General features: G+C 39.1%; 2 protein-coding genes across 3 annotated transcripts in view; one reads left to right on the top strand and one right to left on the bottom strand.

The window, feature by feature from the left end:
• Positions 1–421: 421 nt before the first annotated feature.
• On the bottom strand, positions 422–17,229 carry glt1d1 (glycosyltransferase 1 domain containing 1). Of its 2 annotated transcripts, XM_072388354.1 has the most exons (13): positions 16,863–17,229; positions 15,793–15,944; positions 15,546–15,651; positions 15,120–15,161; positions 14,010–14,061; positions 12,173–12,209; positions 11,672–11,728; positions 6,681–6,779; positions 6,176–6,225; positions 3,976–4,019; positions 3,503–3,623; positions 2,850–2,948; positions 422–896 (listed from the first exon to the last, which is right to left on the bottom strand). In XM_072388354.1, the coding sequence occupies exons 1-13, from the start codon at positions 16,928–16,930 to the stop codon at positions 744–746; spliced, it is 1,080 nt and encodes a 359-aa protein (XP_072244455.1). In that variant the 5' UTR covers positions 16,931–17,229; the 3' UTR covers positions 422–743. The 2 variants fall into 2 exon arrangements, with proteins under 2 accessions (XP_072244455.1, XP_072244456.1); XM_072388355.1 differs by lacking the exon at positions 15,120–15,161 and having other exon boundaries at positions 423–896; positions 16,863–17,228.
• A 236-nt stretch (positions 17,230–17,465) lies between these two features.
• The window catches only part of slc15a4 (solute carrier family 15 member 4), a 28,711-nt gene continuing 18,878 nt past the window's right edge, over positions 17,466–27,298 (top strand). The window contains exons 1-5 of the mRNA XM_072388353.1: positions 17,466–17,641; positions 17,832–18,455; positions 24,205–24,497; positions 25,255–25,396; positions 25,585–25,665. Coding sequence (XP_072244454.1) covers positions 17,883–18,455; positions 24,205–24,497; positions 25,255–25,396; positions 25,585–25,665 — 1,089 coding nt within the window. The 5' untranslated portion in view covers positions 17,466–17,641; positions 17,832–17,882. The remainder of the gene's footprint in view (positions 17,642–17,831; positions 18,456–24,204; positions 24,498–25,254; positions 25,397–25,584; positions 25,666–27,298) is intronic.

The raw sequence follows: 27,298 nt of genomic DNA, 5'->3' as shown, positions 1-27,298 counted from the left end.
CTTTTCCTTTCCATCATAAGCTGATTTAATTTGATATTTTTTCATTAAAACACTTAAATACATTAAATCCCTGATCTCGAGTCACTTAATTCCCCCACAAATAAGCACCTTCCACCAACTATTAGGAGGTGTATCGAAATATAGAAACATTATACAAGTCAACAACTGATTAAGATCTGTAATTTCTGTTTGTTAATTTTGCAGGTTTTCAATCCATCCCATGACTCAAAGTGTTGCCAAACAAACTTTGTTCACCAAACTGGAACGAACTACCTTCCCTTTAAACAAATAAAGGTATTGGTGGCCCATAATGTGCACAACCTAGTTCTTGCAGTTTTATCAGTAATTAATGGGTTAGGACACAAATAAATAATAAGATAATTTCACCCAATCATTTTCAGGTGACCCACCAGTCAAAAATGAAGACAGTTGAATTGTCAGTTTTTCTTTTAATAATCATCAAAAAATTGTGCTTTCACTACAATTATATTAATATATTAATTATAATACAATATCATTTTCAATATATTAACATGACAGGCAACAAGGTCTGCTCCTTTTTTTTTGTTTGAAAGTGTCCTGTAGCATAATTTTCAGACAGGCTGTGCAGATAAGATATACAATTTTGTGCAAATGAAGATTAAAAATGATAACATTCTACCTATAAAATGCACCTATGTGATGTCCTGTTCTCTGCTGATGAAGTTCCTGAGAAAGTGCACAGCTGGTTGAATTCTGTGGCTTTAAACTGAGAGCAGAATGTCCACCAATCGCTGATAGGTTTCTCTCTCCCGCTTCAGGCTGTGATGCTCCTCAACGTAGAGTTTTCCATTCCTCACCACTCTCTCTCTCAGCTCATGATCTGACAACAGCCTCTGAGATTGGTGCACAAATTCCTGGCAAAGATAAAGGCAAAATCAGTCCCATTTAATGCCACTTACGGCGCCTGGAGCTATTTTATTTTAAAGCCTAAAAGGAAAGCTTAGGCACAACAACAGAACTCTGACAGAACCATGTGCACCGCTTAGATATACTTTCAAGTGTCTGCCAAAAGTAGGAGATATTTGTGGCTTTAAATGCAAATATGGATGTCCAATAGAATGTTTCAGTTTCTCTGTAATTATCTGCCATTGTTCCTTTGCTGTTATTTAAAAAAAACTATATATCTGCTACAGTTGAACAATTATATCTTATCAACTGTGAAAAAAAGATGAAGCACAAAAATTGCATGGTACAAAAAAAAGAAGTGGGTGCATTGCTGATATCTGACCGAGACACAGTGCATTCACATAATATTCTGAAATCCCAGTTGCTGTTAGACCAGCAGACTAAGTTATAGTTTCATCAAGTAATCAAACCTTGTATTGCACCAGCAGACATTTTTGCTGCAATGAGCCACACAAAGTTTTAGCCACTGCCAGTCATCGGGCCATTTCACCCTGCACTTCAGTTGATGTGATTATGCCTGGAGTGGCTCTTGATAGGAAACAGCTCTTCTGTGTTGCAATTAGAGAGCTATAAATCCTCAGCAACAGGATTAAAGCCCAATTTATGAGCAGACTGCTCATAATTACGTCAATCTTTAGCCTTTTTCAGACGTGAGATACACAACTTTAGCATTTAGTCATCGGCCATTTTCCCATTCCTCACTTTATTCAGACAAGACTGTGAAAATGACAGATGGACCCAGTCTGTGCGAGATTACAGAAAGCCACACAAGACTGAACAGCAAGAGAGGTATACTAATAATATTCTCAGAAATGAGGAAAGTTTGGACACCACTGTTATTCATCTGTTTAACAACACAGACTCCTAAAGTGGTCATTTGCCAGTTAAAAACACCTCTGCTGTGTGTCTATTCATGGGACTGCAGCAGGTCAGACATGTGCTGTGTTGAAAGTGATACATATATATTACTGGGACCTACCTTATCAGATTACCATTGCAACATGTAATGGAGAAGCACCAGGGTGCTCAATCAGACATTACACAAAAATGTTCGATGCCACTGGATTAATGGAAAGCAGTACATGTGTGAAAAGGGTTTTTAGTGCAAAGTGCTGGACCAGGCAGGAAAGCTCATATTTCTGTTTTAAGCTTTTAAGCACTGGTTGATTCATTATTTAGACACTTCGTCATTCATTCTTTTTCTTGATGTCCCAGGTACTCATGTGAAGACGCAGAAACACTGTCAGTCAAAAAATGAGAAGATTTCAAAGCAAAATAAATAAATAAATGTCCTGGGTGAAAAGACTCCAGTCTGCCAGTCAGTTGAGGCTGGGGGTCATAGTTTATCTGGCCCAAGTTGCTGGAACCATCTGTGTGAGCTCCCTGCAAACAGATCAGCCTAGCGCACGTGCAGAGAGGACTTATCTCAAACATCACAACATCAAGCCACAGCATGGCATCTTGACAGCATGTTTAAGCTGCCTGTCAACTGGCATAAGCTCATGTTATCCCCCCCTTGCATCAAACCCCATTAAAAAGCAAACAAAATATTTCTCCAAGGAGGATCCTGTTTTGTTTTTTCCTGCTTGCTGCTACATTATGCGATGCTTAATAAGCGGTTATGTGTGTCTTTGTTCTTTCCCTAAAAGTTGCATTTTTTTATTCTTAACCTGAGCACCCATGGAGTCATAAAACATAACGGTCTGAACATGGCACATACCTTCAGTTGTCTTGAAACAGTATTTTAGTACTGCTTACTAGGAAATAAGTATTATTTGGTTCAGTTTAGGTGACAGGTAGTAGCTGTAGCCTTATACATACACTTTGGTGTCCATGAACAGTCAACGTGTTTATGGGTTTAATAGGACTTAACACAAGTGGTAACCCGGTCAGTCACCTACCTGAGGAGAGGAGTACAGCAGGCCGGTGACCTCATGCTGCACCACAGCTGCATTTCCTGGTATGTTCTTTGCCAACACAGGTATCCTGAGATCCATTGCCTGTTGGAGCAGAGAGAAATACGCCAATAGTCACAGGCAAAACATTTTGCTTTTTCTATCATTATTAGCAAAAAAAAAGGAAAAAAAAAGACATTGCAATTCTTCCAGCCTGTTATTCTGTGTGTCAATGTTTATTCCTATTATTACCAGAGCTGGCAGTCTGTATCAGCTTCAGCAGATTGTTGAGTGTAACATGCTAACATACTAATAGGACTTAAAGCCTTCGGTGGATTGTCTTAATTTACTGTTTATGAGAGATTAAGGGGATTTTGAAATTTGGCTCACTCAGGAGTAGAAAAAAAAAAATCAGGCAATTCATTAGAGTAATAGTCCCTAAAGTGGCCAGATAACACTGCAGCGAAGCAACAAACAGCAAGACAAAATACATGTAAAATATTCACTTCTTTAGATTCTTTAAAACGGGCTTTGGAAGACAAAACGTCAGTAAATACCTTGCTAAAGCAAGACCCCATTACCACACTATCATATCTGCTACAGTCTATACTTGCTATTAAATTATCATATCATAACCCAAGCACCCTGAAAATATTTACCTCCAAGATGGCTGCTGACATGCCTTCTGAAACAGAGCTGTTGACCACGGCAAAACAATGTTTCATAGCAGCATGAAGCTCCTGTTGGCTTCTCTCCTGTGCCAAGAAGACCCCTGTTGTTCTGCAGAGGCAGTGGCAAAGCTCAGTTATGTATGACCCAGGGCCCACATAGATGGGCCACATGCTGAATGATGCTGAAGAGCAGTGGCAAGCCCAGGGAGGGACATGTGGCTGCACTATGTATCACAGGCACAGAGGATCTGGGCAAAGTCTTAATCATAGTGGGCAACTTGCTGCCTTAAAGGTCTTTGCAGTCCTGAAGGCCTTTAGCAAAAAAAAAAAACAACAAAAAAATCGGCCATAATGAAAGAGGATTTTGGCTCTCCTCTCAGATCTGCATTCTCTTCATATTGTGTTCTGATAAATGTGAGCAACATTTAGTCAGGTGTGTTTGTGTGTGGCATGACACTTACCTGTTAACAACAGCTTCCACTTCAGCAGTAAACACAGGATCTATCTGAAAAATAAAAAAAGATGAAACATAACACACACACACACACACACACACACATTATTATGTATATATATATATATATATATATATATATATATATATATATATATATATATACATGTACGTCTTGTTAGGTTACCAGTATCTATGGAATCTCTCATGTCTGATTGTCATAAGCTTTGTTTTCATCAAAAGTGCCAACAAAAACTTAATCGGACAGATAAAAGAAACAATGACCCAATCATTTCTATCATGAGAAAAAAAATCATTCTCTGAAAATGCAGGATTTTCAGAGATTGGGGTCAGGGTGGGTGGGTGGCCAATCTGATTAATTGCAGTGTGGGATTTGCGTGCATTAGCTTGTCCACCGAAAAAGTCAAAGGATAGCAATTGGGTCAAAGATGTTACCAAGCAAGCTGCTACTTCTTTCGCTCTCAATTTTTCTTCATAAAATGTCTATGTTAAATTTGTTTTTAAGATCATGTGCATTAAAATCAATAAGTCTAAACTGAGAGCCTTTTGGAATCCTGGTGAATCTGGGATTTATCTTATAGCTATTACTATAATGCCCCTGCTGGGGCGATGGAATTTCCCTTGTGGAATCAATACAGCATCCATCCATCCCTCTTTCTATCTAACTTCAGTATATATTGTTCCCCAGTAGGGGATAGAACATCATAAAGCTTTTACGAATGTATATATTTTTTTGTATTTAATTAACAAGCCCTTAACATAAAATTACATTTTATCATCTTGTAGTTACATTACGATTAAGATTCATATCTATTCTTATTTTATACAATATTAATAATACATAATATGGTGCACACTGTGGAGCTTGATAAAGCCCAGCTACAGATGAGCTGAGAGGTGCCACTGATGACAAACGTTGCTGACCTAATTTTTCTCTTAATGACAGATGCTGCACAGCTAGAGTGCTTATTCTGTGGGTGAATTTACAGTATGTGTGTATGTTCACATTATTGTGTGAACAAGGCATGTTTCATTCTACTTCTAGTTTGTATTTCCAAATTTTAACTGAACTTTTATTTAACTCTGATCTATATAATAATAAAGCTATAACCACAAGAGAAGTCTGGCCATCATATAAACATATTTAATAACAGTAATACCACCTGTGATAATGACCTTTATTTCTCATATGAACAAACATGTCTCTACTGTGATTCAGAGTGAAATGAATCACGCATCTCTGCTTCCACTGAACTATTTCATCAAATGACAGCAAAGCAAAGCAAAGCAAGAAGCAGTAGTAAGACATATGCCCCTGGCTATGCCTAATTGAGTTGTTTTAGAGTACAACTACAGCAGAACATACCTTTTGCCTGACACACCACTGTTTGAAAGGAAGAACAGATGCTAAAGTACTGTACAGTGATGTCAGATCAAAGCAAGTCATGGGGATGACAACATACAGAGAAATCAATGAGAGTGAGATTGGAAATGAAATGGGGAAAAAGAACAGAGAGCACTGAGGCAGCTGGAATATGACTTTTACCTCCTCAACTAAGAAGACAGAAATTCTAAATATTACAGTGCTACCACTACTTAGTTACTTATTCATTTTACAGAAAACATTTATAGCAAAAGCCCACTCATTTGCAGGCTATAAGGGTACAGCTGTTTTTTCCCAAAAAAATTATTTGATTTGCTTGACAGGAAGCCATATGGCCTCTGTAGGTGCTGGTAATGTCAGCGGAGATAAACAGGATAGAAATATGAGGCTGTGTGACTGAGTGACAAACTGTACCTGTAATTCACACCTGCACATTTCCACATAAATCTCTATTTAGTGTGTGAAATTGAGATAACTCTATACAGGTCATTAGTCAAAACAAGTGCAAATCTGGGGTTGGCAGTGGATCAGTGTAGCAAGTAGTGACACGCACACACTCACATGCACACACACGACCACTGCTGCTGCCGATACTGAAGTCATTTCCCTCCAGAGCAAGCCTTTAATTCCAGCTGAACAGCTAAAGCCTGTATCTCTGCTACATCCAATTAGAGGCTGCCTGAATTCCCAGGAGAGGTTTTCTACAGACATTAAACAGCACGGAGAGTCACGATACAGAGTGAAACACATGGAAGGCACTACAGAAACAAATAGATACATAACTTCATGTTTAGCTGCTTACCTTTGGCCCGATGATGATCAATACATTCCGCCGGTTCTCACAATGCCAGGCTGGAAAACACAAAATTACACAGAGCAACGTAAAGAAAATAGTTTTTTTTCTTTTTTTTTTGGGAGGGGGAGGAGCAAAACTGATTTTTTTTATCTAATTCTTGGCTTTTCCTTTAAGCTTTAGGACAGCACAATCTAATCCTAAAAAACAGGGTGTGAAAATCCTCACAGTTAATCCAAACATGAATGTAAATTTTGACGCACTCTAGTGTTCTTATTACTATAACTGCCAGCGAGAAACTTCACTACTCTTGTCAATCAATGGCGAAAGGTAAGATACACACAGCACATATAAGATGCCCATGATAAGTAGAACCATTATAAAAGAAAAATCTAATAATACCAATACTGCTAATGCATTTTCACATCTTTTTTCATCTAACTGAAACTCAATTAAGGAGATGATTTAATTATTAAGTAAAATTACAAAACATGTTATGTAATTCATAGTATACCTGAAAAAACCCGAACCAAATAAAGAGGATCCTTGACTCTTCTGAGGCCACAGACCAACAGGAAGACTCGCAGATCATCCACATGCTCGCTCCTTACACCTGGAGAGAAGCCAGAGACACAGAAAGACAGTGACATAATATCAAAACACCGCATAATGAACATTCTACGTACATCAAGAGATAATGAAAGCAATACATCACCCAAGGTCATGATGAAAATAAGACAGCAGTGACTAATAAGCTTGCACAACACAGCAGGGAAATAGTCTACTGCTCCAACATTGGCAGGTTGGAGCCTAATCATGGTGAAATGAAGCATCATAAGTGCTTCATTCACTCATTGAAATCTAGATAATAAAAAAAAAATAGTCTAACCCAACATTTTAAGAACTTTGCTTTAATTGAGAGGCAGCGCTGTAGAATCGGCTCTTTTCCCAGAACATCCACCTCTCATGTTCAATCATGAGATTAGTCAGAAACTGGCGGGCATACAATTGTGCTCAATGCCAACAACTTCTATAATGCACCTTACTTTGCAAAGGCAGCAGATTAAAATTCCCATCCTAATAACGTTGTCCATTTATGAGGACAACGCGCAGACACAGACCAGCCACTCGGTCTTAAATGTAAATGGAGCAGGAAATTTAAATGGGCAATTCCAATGTTCTCTCTTTTTAGACCAGAAACTGCCCAGTGTACAGTAGATCACCTGCTGGAAATGACAGTGGTAATAACAACGGACTATAGTACAATGGAAAGCATAATCAAATTATATTAAACTATCGTGATGTGCAGCTTTGTTTTCCAGATAATTGGTCATAAAAAAAGAGTATCTGAAAAATTCAAATGGCACCAAATTTAAGGTAAGTGGAAAAATTCATCCTGATACGACACAACGTTTGTATCAAAATTGATGGCTGTCCAATCCATCTATGTTGTCCAGGATGATAAAAAAAATATCAGCATCAGCAGAAAGTCTGAAGATCGCTAAAAAAGTCAGCATAAACTATTCGAAAAACACTGAATATTTGCACAAAGTTTGTGCAAATCCATCTGGGGCAGACTGACATATTTTCCTGTGCAAGCACAGCCTTTGACATGCTGGTAGTGCTAAAACATTTCAGGCATTATCAAAGTAGGTTTGATGCTCTAGGGACCACGAACATCTGCACAAAATTTCATAGCAATCCTACTAAAAGCTGGGTGTGCTTATGAGTTGTATATACAGAAAGAACTCATGTAATGAGAAGATTTAGACATCATCAACTTTAAAGCCATGATCCAACAAGGAAAAAAAAGATAAATGTTGAGATAGTTGTGTCGGCAATGGTGCTCGCAATTCATGTGAAATATAAAAAGTGTACACACAAACTGGGAAACAAATCTTTTCAAATAAAGCCACAAACAGATAGCAGTATGTGCGAGTGAGCACAGTCAAGTGAAATCCCCTCCTGCTCGATAAGTCCAGATCAAGAGGCTAGAGCAGCTCTTAATGCTATTAAGAGGATCTTAAAATGACAGCGTCACGTCTGGGCCATGACCCTGATTCCAGCAGCTGATTGTCGAACAGCTTTTACATTTATGGGATATATCACTGAGAGAACTCGTCAGGGAAGTCAACATCCATATCACTACCACAGAACAAGGTGCAGCAAAATGATATAGGATAGCTGGAAGCAAGACCTGCCAGAATGAGCAAGTAATTCAAAGAAATAGGAAACCTTTTTTGGGATCTGAAACATAGTTCTTCTTTCCTCAGGAAAGAAAAACAAATCATATACAGTTTTTTTTTTTTGTTGAGCCAGGAGCAATGTTTATTTCTCTGCAGTTCTGTGAGCTATTTGTTAAAACATCACTTTGGTTGTTTGCCTTTGGTTTCAGAAAGGCATTCTAAACAATGCCAAGACGTTTTAATCAATATCTGTGCACAGTTTATGCATGCGTGGTTTTGGGAGCACATATTTATATGAAAAGCTCCTATTTATCTGTTGGCTGACACAGTTTGATGCAGGGTACAGAGTATGTGGAGAACCACAAACAACATCTGAAAAGTTGTTATCTACAAACTATCTACAACTAATCTTACATGCAAACACATACAAATCATTAAGAGATGTGATTAAATTGCTGCCACAAAAAAGAACAAGTTAGCTTATCTAAAATCACCACATCAGGACTATGCTGTATAAGTAAGTCATCTATTGAAAAAGTGAATAAATAAGACATCTCTTTACATCTTAGAAAACATTTAAGTTAGTGCCCACTTAAGGTAACACAAGAGAAGTTTGTGAACCTTGACACTGTGCTTCTGACTCATTTTAAAATACACATTCCCCGGCCTAAAACTGCACTGCAGCGTCCAGGGGCTGAGACACCGCAATTCACCAATTTGCAACATACTGTTTTGCTTTGTGACCTCTTAAACATGAGCGTGACATAGATATTACAATTCACAACTGTAGGGGAGTACCAAAGAGAAAAGTATTTGACAAATTCTCATTTTAACTGTATGACTGAACAAACATGCACAGTAGCATTTGTGCTTCTGCTGCTGGTTAGAATCCTACAGAGTTTAAAATGTGTCAAAAAGTATTCCCAAATTAAGTCTTTTTGTTGAAATATGGCAGCAACATTCTGAAAATTTATAATGGTAATATAATGAACACTGAACTTGACTTAAAGGAACATTTTGCTCTTTGGTTCCCACTACAGTTGTGGGATATAACACCACTGTCAGAAAAGCAAACCTTTGCATGAGCTCTGGAAATGTACAGGCATATATGTTATTTTTTTGTCATCATGAATAGCCACAAAGATGTTAAACATCTATAAAGCAAAACAGTGTGGTGCAGGGCTGGAAACCACAGTCGTGAACTGCGATCTCAGCCCCAAGGCACTCTGGGATAGTTTCAAGACCGGGAATGTGTGTGACAAAAGTCACTGTACTTCAAAACGAGTCAGAAGCACTTCGTGTTAAGGTTCACAAACGTCTCCAGAGTTGCTTTAGGGTGATTTAAAATTAACTTGCCTCAGACAAGATGCTATGACTCCAACAGTGCCCCCTGACCATATTCTTTCACATTAATATCCAAAGACACATTACACTTTCAACCTTCACTCACGCTTTGAATTTGAATTCATTTTGGCAACGCTGATAGTTTTTCTGAATAATTAATTAAAGATGAATGCTACTTATGAGCATCAAGTAACTGCAAACTGCTTGTTTCCCTTCAACCTTTACACAAAGTATGGTTGCTCACTCTATGTGCCGTACCTTATATGTCTCCTGAATCCCACCAAAGAGACAGTATACAGTCACACCCACATAGAATGGCTTTCACGGGCTGACATCTGGTGGATTTCAATGCTTCTGAAGCTTTGGAATGCACATAATATCCATTGGATAACACAAGGAGACATGAAGTATAGTCACATATTCAAGTAGGATGATTGCTCCTCTTTTATCTTCCCCGGCTGAATGCTTTATAGTGTGCCACTGCAGTGCCCATCCACACACAGAACTTGTTCATTCCCAAACCTCCAAATATCTTCACTTTGCACACCTATATACAATATACTCTAGATTTTACGATTTAGAAATGATTAATATACGTTCCACCAGCTGGATGGAAAAAAAAATCAATGTGCAGCAAGATCTCTGTGGAGAGAATGCACACAATGGATGGTGCCCCCTGCTGAGCCATGAGCTTGTGTGCAGACAAAAGGGAGGATGAAAGCTGATGGGGGAGAATGCAGGTATGGCAGAAGTGATGCGGTTTAGTTCTGAAGAGAATAAAACATGAGCAAAGTTGCTGAAACTGATTTCTGAAGATAAACAAAGCAGGTCATCAAGGTTTAAATGCAAGATGACAGAAAATCTTAGAATGCAAAAGCAAAAACCACAATCAAATGCTTTAAAATAGTTTTCAGCATTGTTCTTCAGAAAAGTGCCTTTATAACAATAAAGCACAGACTACGGGACTTCTGCTGAATGATGAAGCTCCCGGCTGTGGGGGCAGCATTCGCTAGTCTTTTTAACGTCCAAACAAAAATCCAAGGCGTGAGCATTTCTTTTCCATCTAACAAAACACCAACATCGAACAGCCCACATGCAGAAAGTGGAACAATGCGCAATGCTCTATAAACAGTAATGAGTCAGATTACAGAATTTTCATCACATCTGAGTAATCGCACAAAAACGCAGACTCCTTTTTCAAGTATACCAAATGGAGAAATGAGGGTGGAAAATCAAAATTACTTGCAGCCATTGTGAAACATGATAAATGGCTCTGGCTTTGAGAGCTATTTATCATGTGTTCTTCTCAGTACTAAATGCTGTTCTCTATAAGCAGTAATATACTTTGGGATGGACATCACGAAATGTCGGGAAATGAAGGAGCAGAGTAGAGAAAAGGACAGATAAATGGTCATCTTAGTGGTGGTTTCACTGCAGTACACGTCACACCTGGAGTTAAAGTGCATTTTGATTATTCAGTCATAGGTGGCACAGTCTGTGTTTGAGAATACACACTCGTACATTTCTTTGGCAACACGGGATGATTAGATTACCCTAGATAAAAGTTAATGCCAGGTATGAACAGGCCTTTAACTGATGGGGGGAACTCAATATGAGAGACAGATCTGTTGAAGTTTGCTTGAAGTCTATAAGATGTTCTGAATTCCTCCAAAATGTGGCACACTTGTATATAGCTGTGTGACAAGCAAGCTTTGTTTACAAAGAAGCTAACTTATTTAAAGACACCTTTAATATATCATCCTATTGATAATTTGTAGATGAGTACAAGCTCCCTTTCCACAAATCTGACACATACCTCTTATGATATGACCACAAACTAAAAATCCCTATGCATAAACTGCATGCTTGACAAATCAGAGGATCCTCCTTTTTCTTATGCAGTTAGACCTGGAGAACATGGAGCAGCGGCTGGAATGACAACAAACTGTAGAACAAAAAAAATAAAATAAAATACCTGAGCTCCTCAAGAATTCAGTCCAGCAGAATTTCTCTGTGACTTCCGTTCGGATACCTGTAAAATAAACATAAACATATAAAATGCTCATGGGAACTTGGTGTGGTGTATTTTGTACATGAATGCAAACAAATTAGGAGTGATCCAACACAATATTTGTGTGCTTTCCATGAAAAGTACTTCAGTGTGGTAATTATGTGGTGGCAAGACAGAAAAATAGGCTCCCACTGGTAAGGGTTCAGCCATACAGCTGGCCCTGGGGCTCTTGTGTACTCTGTGAACGGACACTATTTACCAAGAGAGGCTACTGGTGGGAAACAACATAGAAGAATGATTCGGGCTGTCCTGCATGACATGGTGGCCAATCACAAGAGTAAATGCAACTCTGCGCTTTGGGAAATATGATAATGGAAGCTGGAAAAATGAAAGTCAAACTGATTGATTTAACACAGGGAAAGTCAGGGAAATATCAGCTCGGAATGAACAACCTGCGGAGCTTACCTTGGGGCTGGACATAGATTTTATTACTCTGAGAAACCTTCAGTGAAGAACAAAAACAATAAAAGTCCATGGTTAAACATGTGCAAAAACACATTACAGTTCTAAATCAATCAGTAATTACCCGCAATGTTTGTTCATACAAATGACTTTGATTGTTACTGCCTGTACTGCTCTCATTCTACGTCAAACAACAGAAACAAAGGTTTAATGTTCTTTGTGCAGCAAGTGTATTTCAACAAAAGACAAACTTTAAAAAAAGGAGTCAGGAGAGCAGCTGCTAAGATAATGACAGTACTACTTAAATCATGGGGATGGAAAAATAAATTGACTGGATGTTATCACTCCAGATCCACTCTCTATGTGTGTTTTGTGCCACAACAAAACGCACAGCAATGCCTGTCTTTTCTACTTTCTGTCAGCATTTAAAAAACAGAGATAAAGCACGCCACTTGTCTCAATCTGCTGTCTACGCTGGAATCTAATCTGCAAATAAAACACTGTAATGTTGTTTTAATGTCAAACTGTTACACGACAGGCCAATATTGCGTTTGTGTAGTAAAAAGCCCCGCCCCCCGTGTTGCGTCTATCGATGCTGTCAGGCTCCAACCCTGTGTTGATGTGCTGTGAACTACTTGTTTTTTCACTGCAGCGCTGTTCCAAAAAAGTCATCTGATTAAGCTAAGACTCGGAATCCTGTTTGAGTTCAAATATTCCCCATGACAACCAAGTTGACAGGTTCAAGTATTACAGTCTATCACAATAACAATCCAACATTCAGAAATGTTCTGGTAAAATATATATAGAAGCAAAACCACAGACTGTACATTTAAGATGGATATAGCCAATTGTGCTTGAGTAATAAAATCAGGGACAAAGAGCATTAAACTTTAATACCACAGTTGGCCATAAGGGGCAGGCTCTAAAAACTCTTTACATCTCTTGTGGCTTGTCGATGGAAAATAGAAAGAAATAAAAAAGACATCATCGTTAACACACTACTGTTCCATTTTTAAAGGTTTGTTTGGATGCTAGTAGCCTTTGTTTGACAGTAGAAGGACAGTGAAAGGCGTCAGAATGAGTCATGCAGCAAAGGGCTCCAGGCTGGGGCCCGAACCCAGGCCTGCTGCTTAAAGGACCTTCAGCCTGCGTACATGGGGCCCCAGCTTAACGAGCTGAGCTATAGTGTCCCCCTTTACTGTTCCTTCTTGATAATTAAAACATGCCAAACAGAGGAGGTCCAGCTCCCCATCAGTGTGTGCCTACATACATCAAGCTGGCATTTCTATTACTAGCTCCCTTGTCAGCCATGAGGCATCTCAGCAGCGGATCAACTTCAACACCTGCGCCGCCTCTGCACTTTTACACATGACTCTGATGCACAACGAAGGCGCATCGGTCACAGCTTGAAAGATATAGGTGGAAAATCCTTTTGGATTCAGTGGCATCACATTCAAAACCTATCAATAAACTTTTACAAAATGATAGTTTCTTTTTCTAATTTCACTACTTTTTATCTGACTAAACATTTTTGACAATAATAAAACAATTACACAGAGCAGTTGTAATTTCTCTAGTTCTTTTACAAATGCTCCATATCAAGTCAGTGTTTAAACTGGTATGGTTGACTAACACAGAAAAGGTACTTTAAAAAAAGTTAATATTTAAAATCGTGTAAGGTAAACTGAGCGGTAAACTCTCCCTTATTTCTTTTGTGGCACATTTTGTACAACCCAGTCCAACACTATCAATTTCACCCTGAGTTAATCTCTGACATTTTTTGCTTCATCTTGAATAAAATACTGCGGTTAGTGGAACAAGAGTAAAAGTGGAAACATACCAAGAATATTTCTGCCTCTTCTTTCAGTTTGTCAGTAAATGCAACAGCAAACCTGATTGGGGATTTGAAAAAAAATTAAATAAAACGGAAAAGAAAACTTCATCACCACCGCCGTAAACACAGCAGACATTTAATCAGAACAAGAATCATTGGAGGCAGTAAATCTTAGCGGTTTTACAAGCAAAGACAATTTTGACAATGGGGTGGTGGTGGGGGGGGGGGCACTGTAATATCAGTCAAACATAAAAGCCAACAGGCTGAAAATGACAGCAGAAAAAAATGAATGCGTCTTTCAGAGAAAAGAATTTCAAGCTGAATACACAAAGAATACAGTAAGACAATTTTAAGGTAATGTAGAGCAAAAAACAGCAGGGGGACATTAATTTGCATGTGTGGGAGTGCATTATTAAATGGGCAAACAAAGACTGTGTGGTGACTGAATTTCATGATCAAGGTTTGTGTGAGAAGGCCCTAACAATGGGAGGTGCATGGATTGAGCTGGATCACCTCATTTCTGCTAAAAACCCTTTATACCTAAAGAAAAACATTTCCTATCACTTCTTTTCATCATGACAAAAAGAAACACAGTCTGATGATAGGCCAGATGACTGTATTTAATGTTAAACTATGGGAGGAGAAAACACACAACCTGCACAGCTGGAGCTTGCTTGCATATGCTCAGCCTCACTCTCTCATGCAGTACTTCAGGCACAGGAAGCGGTTGGGAGATCCAAACCTTATGTTAAATGAATAACTGATAGTATAGTCAAAATAATTCAAATTCTAAGGCACAGTTGTGCTAAATGAGAAACTTAACTTTGGGTTGAACTTATGCTGTAGCTCTATACCTGCACTCTATTTCTACACTGTCAGCCCTGACAGAGCCTTCCATGTATCGTACTGTTAGCTTTGACGTTAGCTGTTATGTTATATCCTCATATTTCAGTCGCTTTGGATAAAAGTGTCTGTTAAATGCTAAATGCATAAACATAAGAGCTGGCAATCTATGTAGCTTTGTTAGTATCTAAAAAAAAATGACACAGTTAATGATATTAGAAGTTGATTCAGCTCATTTGAACAATGTGAATCAAGATATGTAAGTACATTTACTTCATTCTTGCACTTCGAGATGGCAACAGCTGCATCAAACTTCTATAAAAGGAAGTTTGCAAAAAAAAAGTTACTGAACATTATTCTGTGCATATTACTGATAAAATGTTGCTCTATCAGTGACAAATCGCTGACATTTCCAAACTACTTTAGTGCAATGTTTATATTACTATTCCAATGTGTAATTATTCCAACATCATCAACTGGAGTTTCTCACAACATGCACGTTTGCTTTGCCACAGTAGGACAAGCACAGGTATTATTAATCAAAGTAAAAGGTTCCTCTCTGTCTTTCCTAAAAGTTCGTGTTTGGAAAAATGTGTACAGTTTATGTGATGCACTCAGTTAAGAATTAAAACCGATTAATTCATGTTGTACTTCTTTGGAATTAAGAATTCTAAAATAGTAGTAATACAGCAACATCACCTGGCTTTCAGTAGCACCTGCTCCATAACCGCACGCTTCTGTTCAACTTTCACATCTTCATTTATGTCTGTTCCACCAAAAATGACACCAAAGGGTATTTGAATGTCTGTTGAAAAGAGCAGGCATGAAACAGAAAGCTAGTGACATTCACTGGGCACATATTTGCAAATGCGTTGGCTTGGGGTTATTCTGATATATGCAAATGACAAAATGTTAGAACAACTGATGGGTTAGCAAGCATGTTTACCCAAGAGAAGTCTGCCTGCCCTGAACAAATGAATAGCCAGTGCACCCTCAAATGGAGAACTTCGGGCTAATAGATCTGCCACATCAGCTGGAGATTGAAATTCTTCTGCATCTCTGAGCTCACAGGTGTGTCCTGCTGATTCAATGTAAGACCTAAAAGGTAAAGCACACCTGATTAAGGATGGCTGGAAGTGGTGAAAAGTAACAAGAACAGTAATTCAATACAAACTTCAGGTGAATGCACTCAAGTTTGGTGTTTTCCTTTCATGCCTACTTCATCTTTTATTGAACACTGTACGCTCTACTTTACTACTTTAGCCCGACCACATTTTCCAATGTGTTCTTTTACAAATGAAAACTTTTAATATAAGAAACTTTGTTAATGTTTTTTTGTTAAATTTGATGATTTGTAATTTAGTCAGTGAACTAAAAATACTATTGCCAAATAGTCTAATGGGTTGTGCTTCATTTTCTGAATTCATAGAAACCAAGCAATCAAATAGTTTAATGGAGAATATAATCAGCACATATATTCTCAAAGTCTATAAGATTGGAGCAGATTCAATATACATCTGATAAGCTGAAATCAACTATCAAATATGTGGATAGCTGTGGTATCATAAATTAGTGCATACCAAATGCTTTTAGGAGACCAAGATTAATGATCTAACAATATACTGAAATAAACATCTAACGTCATGCAGATTTTAATGATACTGCTCAAGGCAGGACTTTCATTTATTACAGAGTCATTTTAAAGTATGGTTTGTGTAGTTTCACTTAGGTAAAGGATGTGAGTACTTCCTCCCCTGCCAGAGGCAACGAGGAAGATCACATGGACGAACGAAGCTACAGTCGAGGCTAAAGTCCATAGTAAAGGAAACCGCATAAAGACGACTCATAGTGTCAGAGGTGATTTAATGCAGACACAGTATAACAAAGTGAGGAGCTCAACCGTCGTATAGCCTGCTTAACATTGAACTATTCGACTGCCAAGCGGAGTCTCACTGGTTAATGAATAAGTCACAGCAGCTGTTGCTGCCAGCTACACGTCACAACACTGTAAATTACCTTATTCTCTCGGCTGTAGTATGATTCCCAGTTTTGGGGCTGAGACAGGCGAGAAAGAGTAATTTCATATCTCCTCTAATAGCTGCTTTGACAAGCTAATTTGTGAAAGCGAGGTGTAATGAGACGGCAAGCAGAACCCCAGAGCTTCAGCCGGCTTGCTTAACTGAGCTATTATGACATTTCCTGGATCCATGCCCGTCACTTACACGTAAGTTAAAGCTAACAGAAAGCAACAACACAGCTATTGGGGTTTGGCAAAGCACCACGCTGGAAATGTTTACAAGTCCGTCTCTTATATCAACCCCTGGAAACACACGCCTGTGTTGGTGGAGAATTGCTGGCACATTTCTGTAATTTTACTTTATAACAACCATTTAAGACCAATGAAAGAAGACATCCAGATTATTCAACTATTACTGGACACATTCGTGGAACTGTATGACGTTCCTCACAAAAAAGCCACAGTAGTAGCATTTCCTTCTTCTGGCGGTACACCGCATGCGTGAAAGGAACAAGTTTCTAAAGCATATGGATAGACCCTGAACGCCTCTTCTCAGCAGGCTCACCGCCCGAGTTTTATTTATGGATCGTCTCCACAGCGGCGCAAGTGTGACAGTTTGTACTGAGCTGTTTGTCACGCGATAGTACTGACACTTTTTTTTTTGTTGACTTCCAGTTCTCCTTTGATAAAGTATCAACTTAAGACCAAACAAACTAGATATATTGACTAAGTTAATGAGGCAACTGAAGACCACTGAGAAGTGTTTCAGTAGTTAAAGGTAATGTAAATGCTATCGTTGTGCTACAGCTAGCTTAATGTTTCTACTAAGTCTTTTTTTAAATATGATAAAGAAGGGAATTAATCCACATGTTGTGATTTCGGCCCGCTTGGATGTTTCCTTTGTGAAAACAGTGTTGACAACTCATACTTAACATGCTTAAATCCACTTATTTGTATCATTCATGCAGGTTTCAACTAACTATTCGGGAAGATACCCGTTTCCACCAACTTATTTGAGAATGGCTAACGACAGGGATGCCAGTGAGAGCACCCCGCTTTTGGACTCAGGAAACAGACCTTCACCACCCTCAGTCTTCCAGGGAAGGAGACTAGCATGTGCAGCCATCCTGCTTGCTGAATCATTAGAAAGGGTTGCGTTTTACGGCATCACATCCAATCTGGTTCTGTTTCTCAACAGTAGTCCTTTCTATTGGGAAGGTACTCAGGCGAGTCAGGCACCTCTGATGTTCATGGGAGTAACTTACCTCATTTCACCATTTGGAGGATGGTTGGCTGATGCATATCTTGGAAAATTCTGGACCATTGTTTCAAGTTTGATCCTATATATTATCGGCATGCTATTCTTCCCATTCATTTCAAATGAAGACACCAGGATAAGCCTGTGTGGAGAGGAGGTGGCGTTTCCCGTGCAACCCGCTGAGTGTCTTAGCACAAACAGTACCCCCCCAAGAAATGTAACCTGCCCCATCCGGACCGCATATTGTGGCCCAGTAGTTTACAGTGGACTTTTTTTAATTGCATTGGGTGTGGGTACTGTGAAGTCCAATATCACTCCATTTGGGGCAGATCAGGTAGAGTATAAGCAATATTAATCTCACACCTCACACTCTTCATTAAAAAAAAAAAAAGAATGTGTTGAAGGTCAGTGTATGAAATGATTTATCTGTGTAACATTGGGTATGCTGTGTGACTCTGAGGTCAGACATGTGATCAGGTCTGTTGTACCAGGACGTTTCACTGAGACGAGCATGTTCTTGATCATAAGGGCCAATTCGATATGCAGTCATGTGAAAACTTAAGTATATTCCATAAGTTTTTTTTAAATGATTATTTTGATGTGAAAACATGATCATCTTGGAGACGGTGCCTACAGTTAAAGGTTGTACTCTTGAACAACAACTCTCAGAAATTCAGTAAAACCACTCTGGGCTTTGAGGCTGGTTGTCTGTAGGTGATATTTATGATTTTACACCAATCCCATCAGTTCTGGTCGTCTCTTCATCACAAAAAGTCCACAGATGCAAAATATCTGAGCAGTTTCTCATGTACACATCTCCGCTCATATTGAAAGATGCTCTCTCAGGTTTAATTTCAACTTTCAAGCAGATTGTCTCACGATATCTTCAAGCAGTCTGTGATATGATGCTGAAATCATACGGTTCTCAGAGACGGCGAAGAAATCCAAAACCTCTAAAAACCCTCTAACCTCTGCACCGAACAGGACTACCGTGGCTGAAAAACTCTATTTTTAACTTCTCAGTGGCAAGCATATTGTTCTGAAAAGCCGGATCTTTGCCTTAATGTCCATGTGCTAACTATAGTTTTGCTCTAATGTTATTTTTGGACAGAAAAGGCTTTTTCATTGAAGGCTTGCCATGTGGGTCACATCTTTGCTATTATTCTGATTGTAGTCACGTGCTCTTTGACACCAACAGTTGAAATCCATAGCTGCGGGTCTGTGATGGTGTCAAATGGTCTGCTCTTAGCTTTGAGTCTTAGACTCCTTACTCTAAAATGAAGAGTTTATTTAATTAAGGGGTCTTTTTGAATCGTAGGTAGACACAAAACTTTTTCTGAAGAGCTTAAGACAACTCTTTAGATCTTGAAATGATAACAGCACACACACACTTCAAAACCAAAGAAAATAATAGATCTTATGTGTCAAATGTTTAAATAAGACAGGTTTAACGTGTTATTCACTCATAGTTGATTGTAACTTTATGGATTTTAAGGACGGATATATTTGGGGGTGTTATCTTTTACTTACTCATTTAGTAAATTGGAGTAATGGCTTTAAACGTTATTTTGTCATCGAGTAGAACACAAGGCCGACTGAAAGTGCACTGTTTCTAAGAGGGGCCTTTTCCCACGTATGTTAGGAACAAAAGTTTCAGTGGAACGTAGTTATTTCACATGACGTGTATCTCCGTTAATAAGTTGATTGGTTTTGGACCACAGTCAATGGAAAACTTTGTCTCTCTCACATTCACACGAGTAGTCGCACAAACACCCGGGAATAATGCTTTCAGTTATACTTTGGTGGTAACAACAAGTAAACCAGGCATGTCACTTTGGTAACCGAACTCGCTCACATTATCCGGAGAAGCCTTTGGAAGAAGCGGTCATGGGAATTGGAAAGTTCATCAATTGTATCTCAAAACAATCTTAACAAGGACTGGATAAAACTTATCAGAGGGGACTGGCAGGGTGAACAGGATTGGTACTTGAGCCTGGTACGCTCAAAAGAAGACTGTGTCGATGGATGTCAGTGTCGATGCTTCCTTTCACCACGATTAAACACTCGACATGCATTGGAGCAGGACATAAGAGAAACATAGAAGTAAATTAAACGCATCAGCTAGATTATTGATAGTGTCAGGTAATTCATCAGAAAAGACTCTTACTGGCCATAGAAATTTACTTTTTTTCTGAATTTGAAATCTAAAATTCATCAGGCGATGGGAGAAGTTTTGTGATATACTAATCACATAATCCAGTTAAAAGTCTTAAAACATGAATACCCAAGTGAGACAGAAAATGTCCTGTTTAATGTGACCTGATTCTAGTTCTAGAAATAAAGGCACAATATTTCAATTTGAATTATAGATGAGTGATTACTGTGAATTTGCAACTTGAGCTTTATTTGCAGAAAGTTGCAGTGCTGCTGTGACCGAATAAGAGCAGCTGCATCTGTGTAACTGGTGGTGCGTCGCTCTTAAAGTTCAGAGGGGAGGAAAAACTGCCCCTTTCAGTTGTGAAGCCTGGCCAGCAGAATATGTATTGGTCCTTTCATATGTTTATTTTTAATGGAGAAACAATAGAATTTATTAAATGTCTCTCATTCTTGCCTAACTTAAGGCTAGATACATTATTTTGTTTTGAATCTAAATGGAGGAGCAAAATAGTATGGATTTTATGTATAATTTAAATCACTTTGTTGGTAACATGCCAATGAATCGACTCATCTTTAAATTAACTTTGTAGAAGTACAAAAACAAACCCCAGGAAGATTTAGTTGAGCATTAGGACTTTGTGTCATCCCAGGTAAATTGTAGTTGTATTGGTGCATCTTTTGTGCTCATTTATAAGACAAGCCCACTATATCATATGCTAATTAACATAGTTTCCCTTTACAAGAGGAACTGCATGATGAATGGAATAGTGCCATTATGAAAGCACTTTGAACTGAATTTATTGTACTTCTGCTAAGTGTACTTAAGCCATCTGTTAGAATGCAGAGTGAATATGACATGTCTGTTTCCTTTTGTCTGCTCAATGGAAAAAAACAAACATGAGGGGTTCTGTGCACATTTGATATGCTTGTACTGAACTCAGTTCAGCTATTGATATTCCATGCAATGATACGCTGCTGAATTTTGGTACACATATTCTGTAGCAATTGGGATATCATTCCCCCTCGTGGCCTGATTGAAGACTCCTTTGTTCATGTTCTATTTAAAGTAGACTGTGCCAGATGACATATGTGAGGTCCTGCCTGATCATGAGCATACCCACCATCGCAGTCTTACAGCCCCTCTTCACCAATCCCAGCTGTGCAGCGGGGCAATCATATGCTTTATCTTGCTCCTTTATTTCAGGGAACAAAAGTTATAGACATGAGATTTTTGATTCACTTTCAGTTGATTCACTCTGAATGCTGGATTTTGGATGAGACTTGTACACATGACCTGCAGAGCAACTATCAAACTGGGAGTTTAAACCAGCACTGTTGTGCGTTGCATCCAGCACAAACAAAAAATAAAGCATCGACTAAAGAGGCTGTCACAACCATGTAGGAGAACCAACTCAAAATATGCTGTACTGACATATTTTTCACGATTCTCTTCTAAAGAGAATTTCTGATGTTACCATCATCAAATAAGTCCTTGTTGGATGCTGCACTTGGACTTTTAAAAAAACTAAGTTGTCCTAAGAGAGCTGGGTGCAAGAGGGATGAACAGATAATGCAGAAGTCAAAGCAAGAGACGTGGAGGTTTTTTATGAAAGAGATGTCATATATGCAGTCTAAAATGGAAGATTGAGAGATGAGATATCTGAAGACAAGTATCTGCCAGGGGCTCACTGCCCGCAGACTGAATGTTTCATCATAGCAAAACTTAGCAGGCTACCACTAAGATCAGGGCCAGAGCTTACTGCCTTGCAATCTCCAGAACAGGGAACCTAACACTGGGGGAAAACATGGAATGCATAATGAAGTGTTTTGCCATCTGTGATATAAACCATTCGTTCTCAGAGTTGGTAAATGAATTGCCATAGAACCAAGCAGTGGCCAGGAGGTTCTGGCCCCGGGGGCAATGAGATCCATTTCTGCCCGGTTGAACAAACCCGACATCTGAACCATTAGCTATTACTCAGTCCCTATTATTGTACAAGCTGTAGCCCTCTAGGGAGCAGGCGTGCTCCAGAGCTCAGGCATCTTGGAATTTGGGTGCTGAATGCTGCACCACAGCAGAAGAGGGAAAGGTGGTTTTAACTTGAAAGCAAGCGGGACCTCTTCTGTCTGTAAATGTAGAAAACCAACATTTTACTGTCTCTTATGCTAAAAACATGCTTTCTTGTCTGAAGTGGGCAAAAATAGAAGTCGCTAGCAACCTCTAGCTAGTCAAACTTAGGTTGGACTGTGTTGCTGTCCAGACCACTTTCACCGTGATGCCTTTCCACAGATTACTCTCACCCCTACTGGGGGAGATCTCTAGACACCACCTTGCAAGAAACTCCTCTGGGCCAGTAAGGCAATCCTCAGTTATCATCCATCTTTGAAGGTGATACAACCCATAAAGCTGGTGAAAGCAGCATTGGAAGGCTGCCATCTTTAACCAGTCAAACTGAACTACAGGAATCATTGTTGGATTTTGTTTAAGTAGCATCAATAAATCAGTGTTGACATCACGTCTGGAGGTGATGCTGCGCACTTCCTTGGTCTGCTTCTTCCTCTGCTCATATTTTGTCTGGATGGGGATGAGCGGTAGCCCACAGATATGGACATGAGCTTATCCAAACAGAAACCCTGTTTCTATCACCCTTGTATTCCTTTGTCCAGAGAGAATGTCAGTAGGACATGCAAGAGATAAAATCCTTGGTCACTATTACCTCATTGAGTAGGTGTGTCAGTAGCTCATCACGGGGCATCGGTGCCCCAAGCCCTTTTCGGCACATTGCCTGATAAATCAAAGCATAGCAACAGAGATCAACAGTATCTTCCTGTGCTGGTTGCTGGTAGATTTCATCTAACTGCTGTTTTGGAGTCTTTTAAGTGTCAATTCTGCCCATGGCTACATGTGTGTTAGTTTTTTCTTTTCTCCCTTGTTCTTTGTAGCACTATATCACCACAAAGAGCATGGCCTTCTTACGCACCTGTTGCTCACCTTTTCTTGTTCAAACTGACTGAACAGAGATGGCCTACTGCTGTATTAGTGTTTGCTTTCAAATATCATGTTGGTGTCCTGAAATTAGTGGAGTTTCAAGAATACTGGTGTCTAGGACTAGAGCTTTGACCTCCATTCAGCCTCTTTACCTAGGAAACAGAATAGCGAGACTCACTGAAGACAAAATAGTCCCATTGTGAATGGGCGGTGTGATTGGGGGTTCTCTGTGATCTTTTTACAGCTGTTGCTCTTAGTGATTTTGTCAGATGATATCACAGTGAGTGCTGGTTCACAGGTAGAAAAATGGACCACCTTATTTTTTTTCAAACTCATTCAGCAACAACTTGATTTTAATTATAATGGCTTTAGATATTCATAGAAAAAATTGAGATATAAATCGACTCATTTGGTCGTTTTTGTCATCATGGTGGGTGTCCAGATGAAATTGGGGCTGGCTCGAGCTCTTAAAGTTCTCAGACTCAAGCTTACCTTACCTTATCCCTTTACATAGCAAAACAAAAGTTGTCAATCGAATGAAAACTCGATAGTTTTGGTGAATATCACCAGTAATGGCTGTTGACTACTTGTTAGAGCTGTACCTTTTGAAAATTCAGATAACTAGCTGTAGCTTGCTAACCTAACTTGGTGAAGATGCTGATTGCAAGGTGAACATTTTAAGAACAAAGAGATTCATATATGTGCATCCGGGGCTTTACTCGTTATCACAGACTAACTGCATTAAAGTGTGAATCTTCAGTGAGTTTGCGCCAGGACATAATACTTCATAGTGTCTGTCTTGAAATGAGTGCATCCACTGAAAGAGGAACTGGTATGACAACTTTTGCTAAGTTTATTTATATTTTTGCTCTGGCCATGTATGAATGCATGTGTGTATCGGCTGATATCTGTCATCCTCTGCTGTGTGTGATCATAGGTCAAAGACAGAGGACCCGAGGCCACACGCCGATTCTTTAACTGGTTCTACTGGTGCATCAACCTCGGAGCGATCTTCTCTCTGGGAGGTGTGGCCTACATCCAGCAAAATTCCAGCTTTGTGGTCGGCTACATCATTCCCACTGTGTGCCTTGGGGTGTCCTTCCTGGTCTTTCTTCTGGGTCGTACTGTTTTCATCATGAAGCCTGCTGATGGCAGTGCCTTTTCAGATATGTTCAAGATCATGGGCTTTGCCTGCTGTTCACAGAAACCGAACCAGCCCAGCTTGCTTCGGTGAGAGTTGCCTGTCGTGTCTGTGTGACAGTAATTCTACAATTTTGCATATGTGGTGAGATGAAAAACAAACAAATGTAGGAATAAAATTGTCAGGTAATAAATCCCCTCAATAACACATAATACAGCCTTTCAGTGTCAGTAACAGGGCTATTTTAAAGTGAAACATAAACAGTGTAAAAATGTTGGGTATATGAGGGAAAAGACAAAGTTACAAAAGTCTTGGGATTTTAAACATTGTCAGCTGTGTCTTGAGCGATAGATTTTCTCATAGTTCGTTTCTAAGGTGGGCTGTAAGGCACCTCTAACTTGTTCATCATTTATTTGATCCTCCTTTATAAATGTTTTTTTTGCACCTGTCTTCATTTCCCTGTGGTGAAAAGTTATTCTGAAGTGCTGGAACTTGACTTTGAACCAAAGTAGCACAATCGGCTCAAAACTTGGTACTGAATATTTTAACTTGGACAATCCTGCAGTCTTTCAAGAATTCCTTATTAAAGCCTTTCTCAAGAGATGAGGATTATAGGCTTTAGCGCAAAGTTTCTCTCCTATCTCTAGAAGTACTATTAATAAAGGGTAAGATGTTCTCAAGAAAGGCTGATTAAGTCTCCCACTTCAAGAGTTAAGACTAGCCAGACTAGACCAGATTTAATTATTTTTTTTATTCATTTCATGCTTTTAATCACACTGTAGTCTTGAAGTCCAAGTTTTTCTTTCTTTTTCTTTCATTTATGTATTTATTTTTGTTCTTTTGAAGCAACAAACCAACACTCCTTGATAGTGCAAAAGTGACCTATGGAGGAAAATTTCCAGAGGAAAAAGTAGAGGAAGTGAAAGCGCTGGTGAAAATCCTTCCAGTTTTCTTTGCCCTTATTCCTTACTGGACTGTGTACTTCCAGGTAAGGTCAACTCATTTTTCAAAGGTTGACAAATAGAAAAGACTTTGGCATGCCAGCAGATATGCACAGATGTGTTAGCATGTGGGAAGATTATTTTCTGCGGAGGAATGGCTTTGCACCAGAGACTTTGTTGATCATAAAGTAGAGAATTACTTCATGCTGAGACTAATCTCCTTATTGTGTTGCAGATGCAGACAACATACATCCTGCAGAGCCTCCATCTGAGGATTCCTGGTGCATCCTCCAACAACACTGCCGACTCCAATCAGGTAGCCAAAAGTGGAATAGGTCTTAATCCAGGTGTTTGTTTCCCGTTTCATTAAAGAATATATATTAGTGTGGTTTGATGTTGTGATTTATCACTCTAACTGCACAATGGGATATTACAGAATTAATAATGACAGCGTGCAACTCTAACCTGCTTTTCCACAAGTAGTTTTGAACTAGATTTTTCTCTGCTGAATGAAAAAGCATCATTTGGTCACTGACTCACAATGCTAGGCAACAGCTGGAGGCTGCAGCAAAGGCTCATAATGCTTTGGGGATTAAGTCAGAACTTCACAGACTAATACCTCGCCGATTAGCAACCTGGCTGCGATTGTATCTCTCAACAGCAGCCCCTCCACCTGATGCTTCCTGGCGATTGTTGCTGATGCAACTCACTCCCACAGATTGTATATTGAGTTCTAGAGGGCTTTGATGACTCCCTCAGCTGCTCCACTTGATATTTGACCCTCGAAAATCAAAGGTTTCAAAGCCATAAAATAGCCCGGACTGGAAAGAGCTGTATGTGCTCTGTAGCATACCTGCTCCTGTTATTGAATGGGAATGCTCGAGGTGTTAATGAAATGTACCAACTTCATGGGAAAGTGAAGTGAAACATTTGGCTGCAAACCACAGTCTAACAGTACAAATACGACATGGACGTTCATATTCTCCTATATTTCATAGTGATATATGCTGACATTTTTGTTCACTCATCATTACCCATCTTTTCTAACTTTGTTGAAAGACTATATGTGTTCTTTTTTCTTTTCTTTTTTTTTTACTTACTGTTTGTTTGGTATCAAAAGAGGAAATAAGCCCTTTCTGCTACCAGCCTTGACACTTCTCAACATCAAAAGGGAAGTGAGATTAGGTGCCTGTGTGATTTGCTCCCTCATCTCACTTGACACATTTCAACAGCTAACCTGAACAAATACTGTTTTCTCAAGGAAATGGAACCCATACTAATGATGCCAACTAGGAGCCAGGACTTAACATTTTGAAATGATTCACAATCCCATTCAATTCATAAACGTTCTATTGTTTGACTGTTTACTTTTGTAAGGTACTGCAGCCTTTTAATTAACAAGTGAGGATACTTTCGAACCGCCTTGTAAAAGTCATACAGTTATTACAGAAATTTCCAGTGTTTATTTCTCACAGCACTTCCAAAACTTAGTTTGCAAAGTGAATGTTTTATTGATTTGTTTTCTGTTTCTACTTCCGAAACTGATACTAATCTTTTACGTATGTGCAGTATGAACATGAGGGAACAGCGATTAGTTTTGATTCCTCCCATCATCCATGCCAGGCTCTCCCTGACAAACAAGTCCTTTCTCTTGGAACTTTCTGTCATTGTGAATATGATTCTGTGCAAACAAGAGGAAAACACTCCAAGGAGCCTTGCATAGATTGCTTGCAGTTACACCAAGAAAAATGAGGCCGTCAGAAGTATTAAACCAGAGACACATCAGGACCTTGGATTTCACTCGGAATTTGAATTGCAAAAAACAGCTCCAGAAATGACACTTTTTTTGTTGTTCAACCAGTAAGATATTTCCTGAACCTGCATGTGCTTTTTGTGTTTACCTTCTAGTTTGTATTTCTTTAATTTTGTTTACAGTCTAGTTAGTTGCT

This window comes from Leuresthes tenuis, unplaced genomic scaffold, assembly GCF_036924035.1.
Source record: "Leuresthes tenuis unplaced genomic scaffold, fLeuTen1.0.hap1 SCAF_6, whole genome shotgun sequence".
In the NCBI taxonomy this organism is placed as follows: Eukaryota; Metazoa; Chordata; class Actinopteri; order Atheriniformes; family Atherinopsidae; genus Leuresthes; species Leuresthes tenuis.
This window is presented reverse-complemented; position numbering and strand designations above follow the sequence as displayed.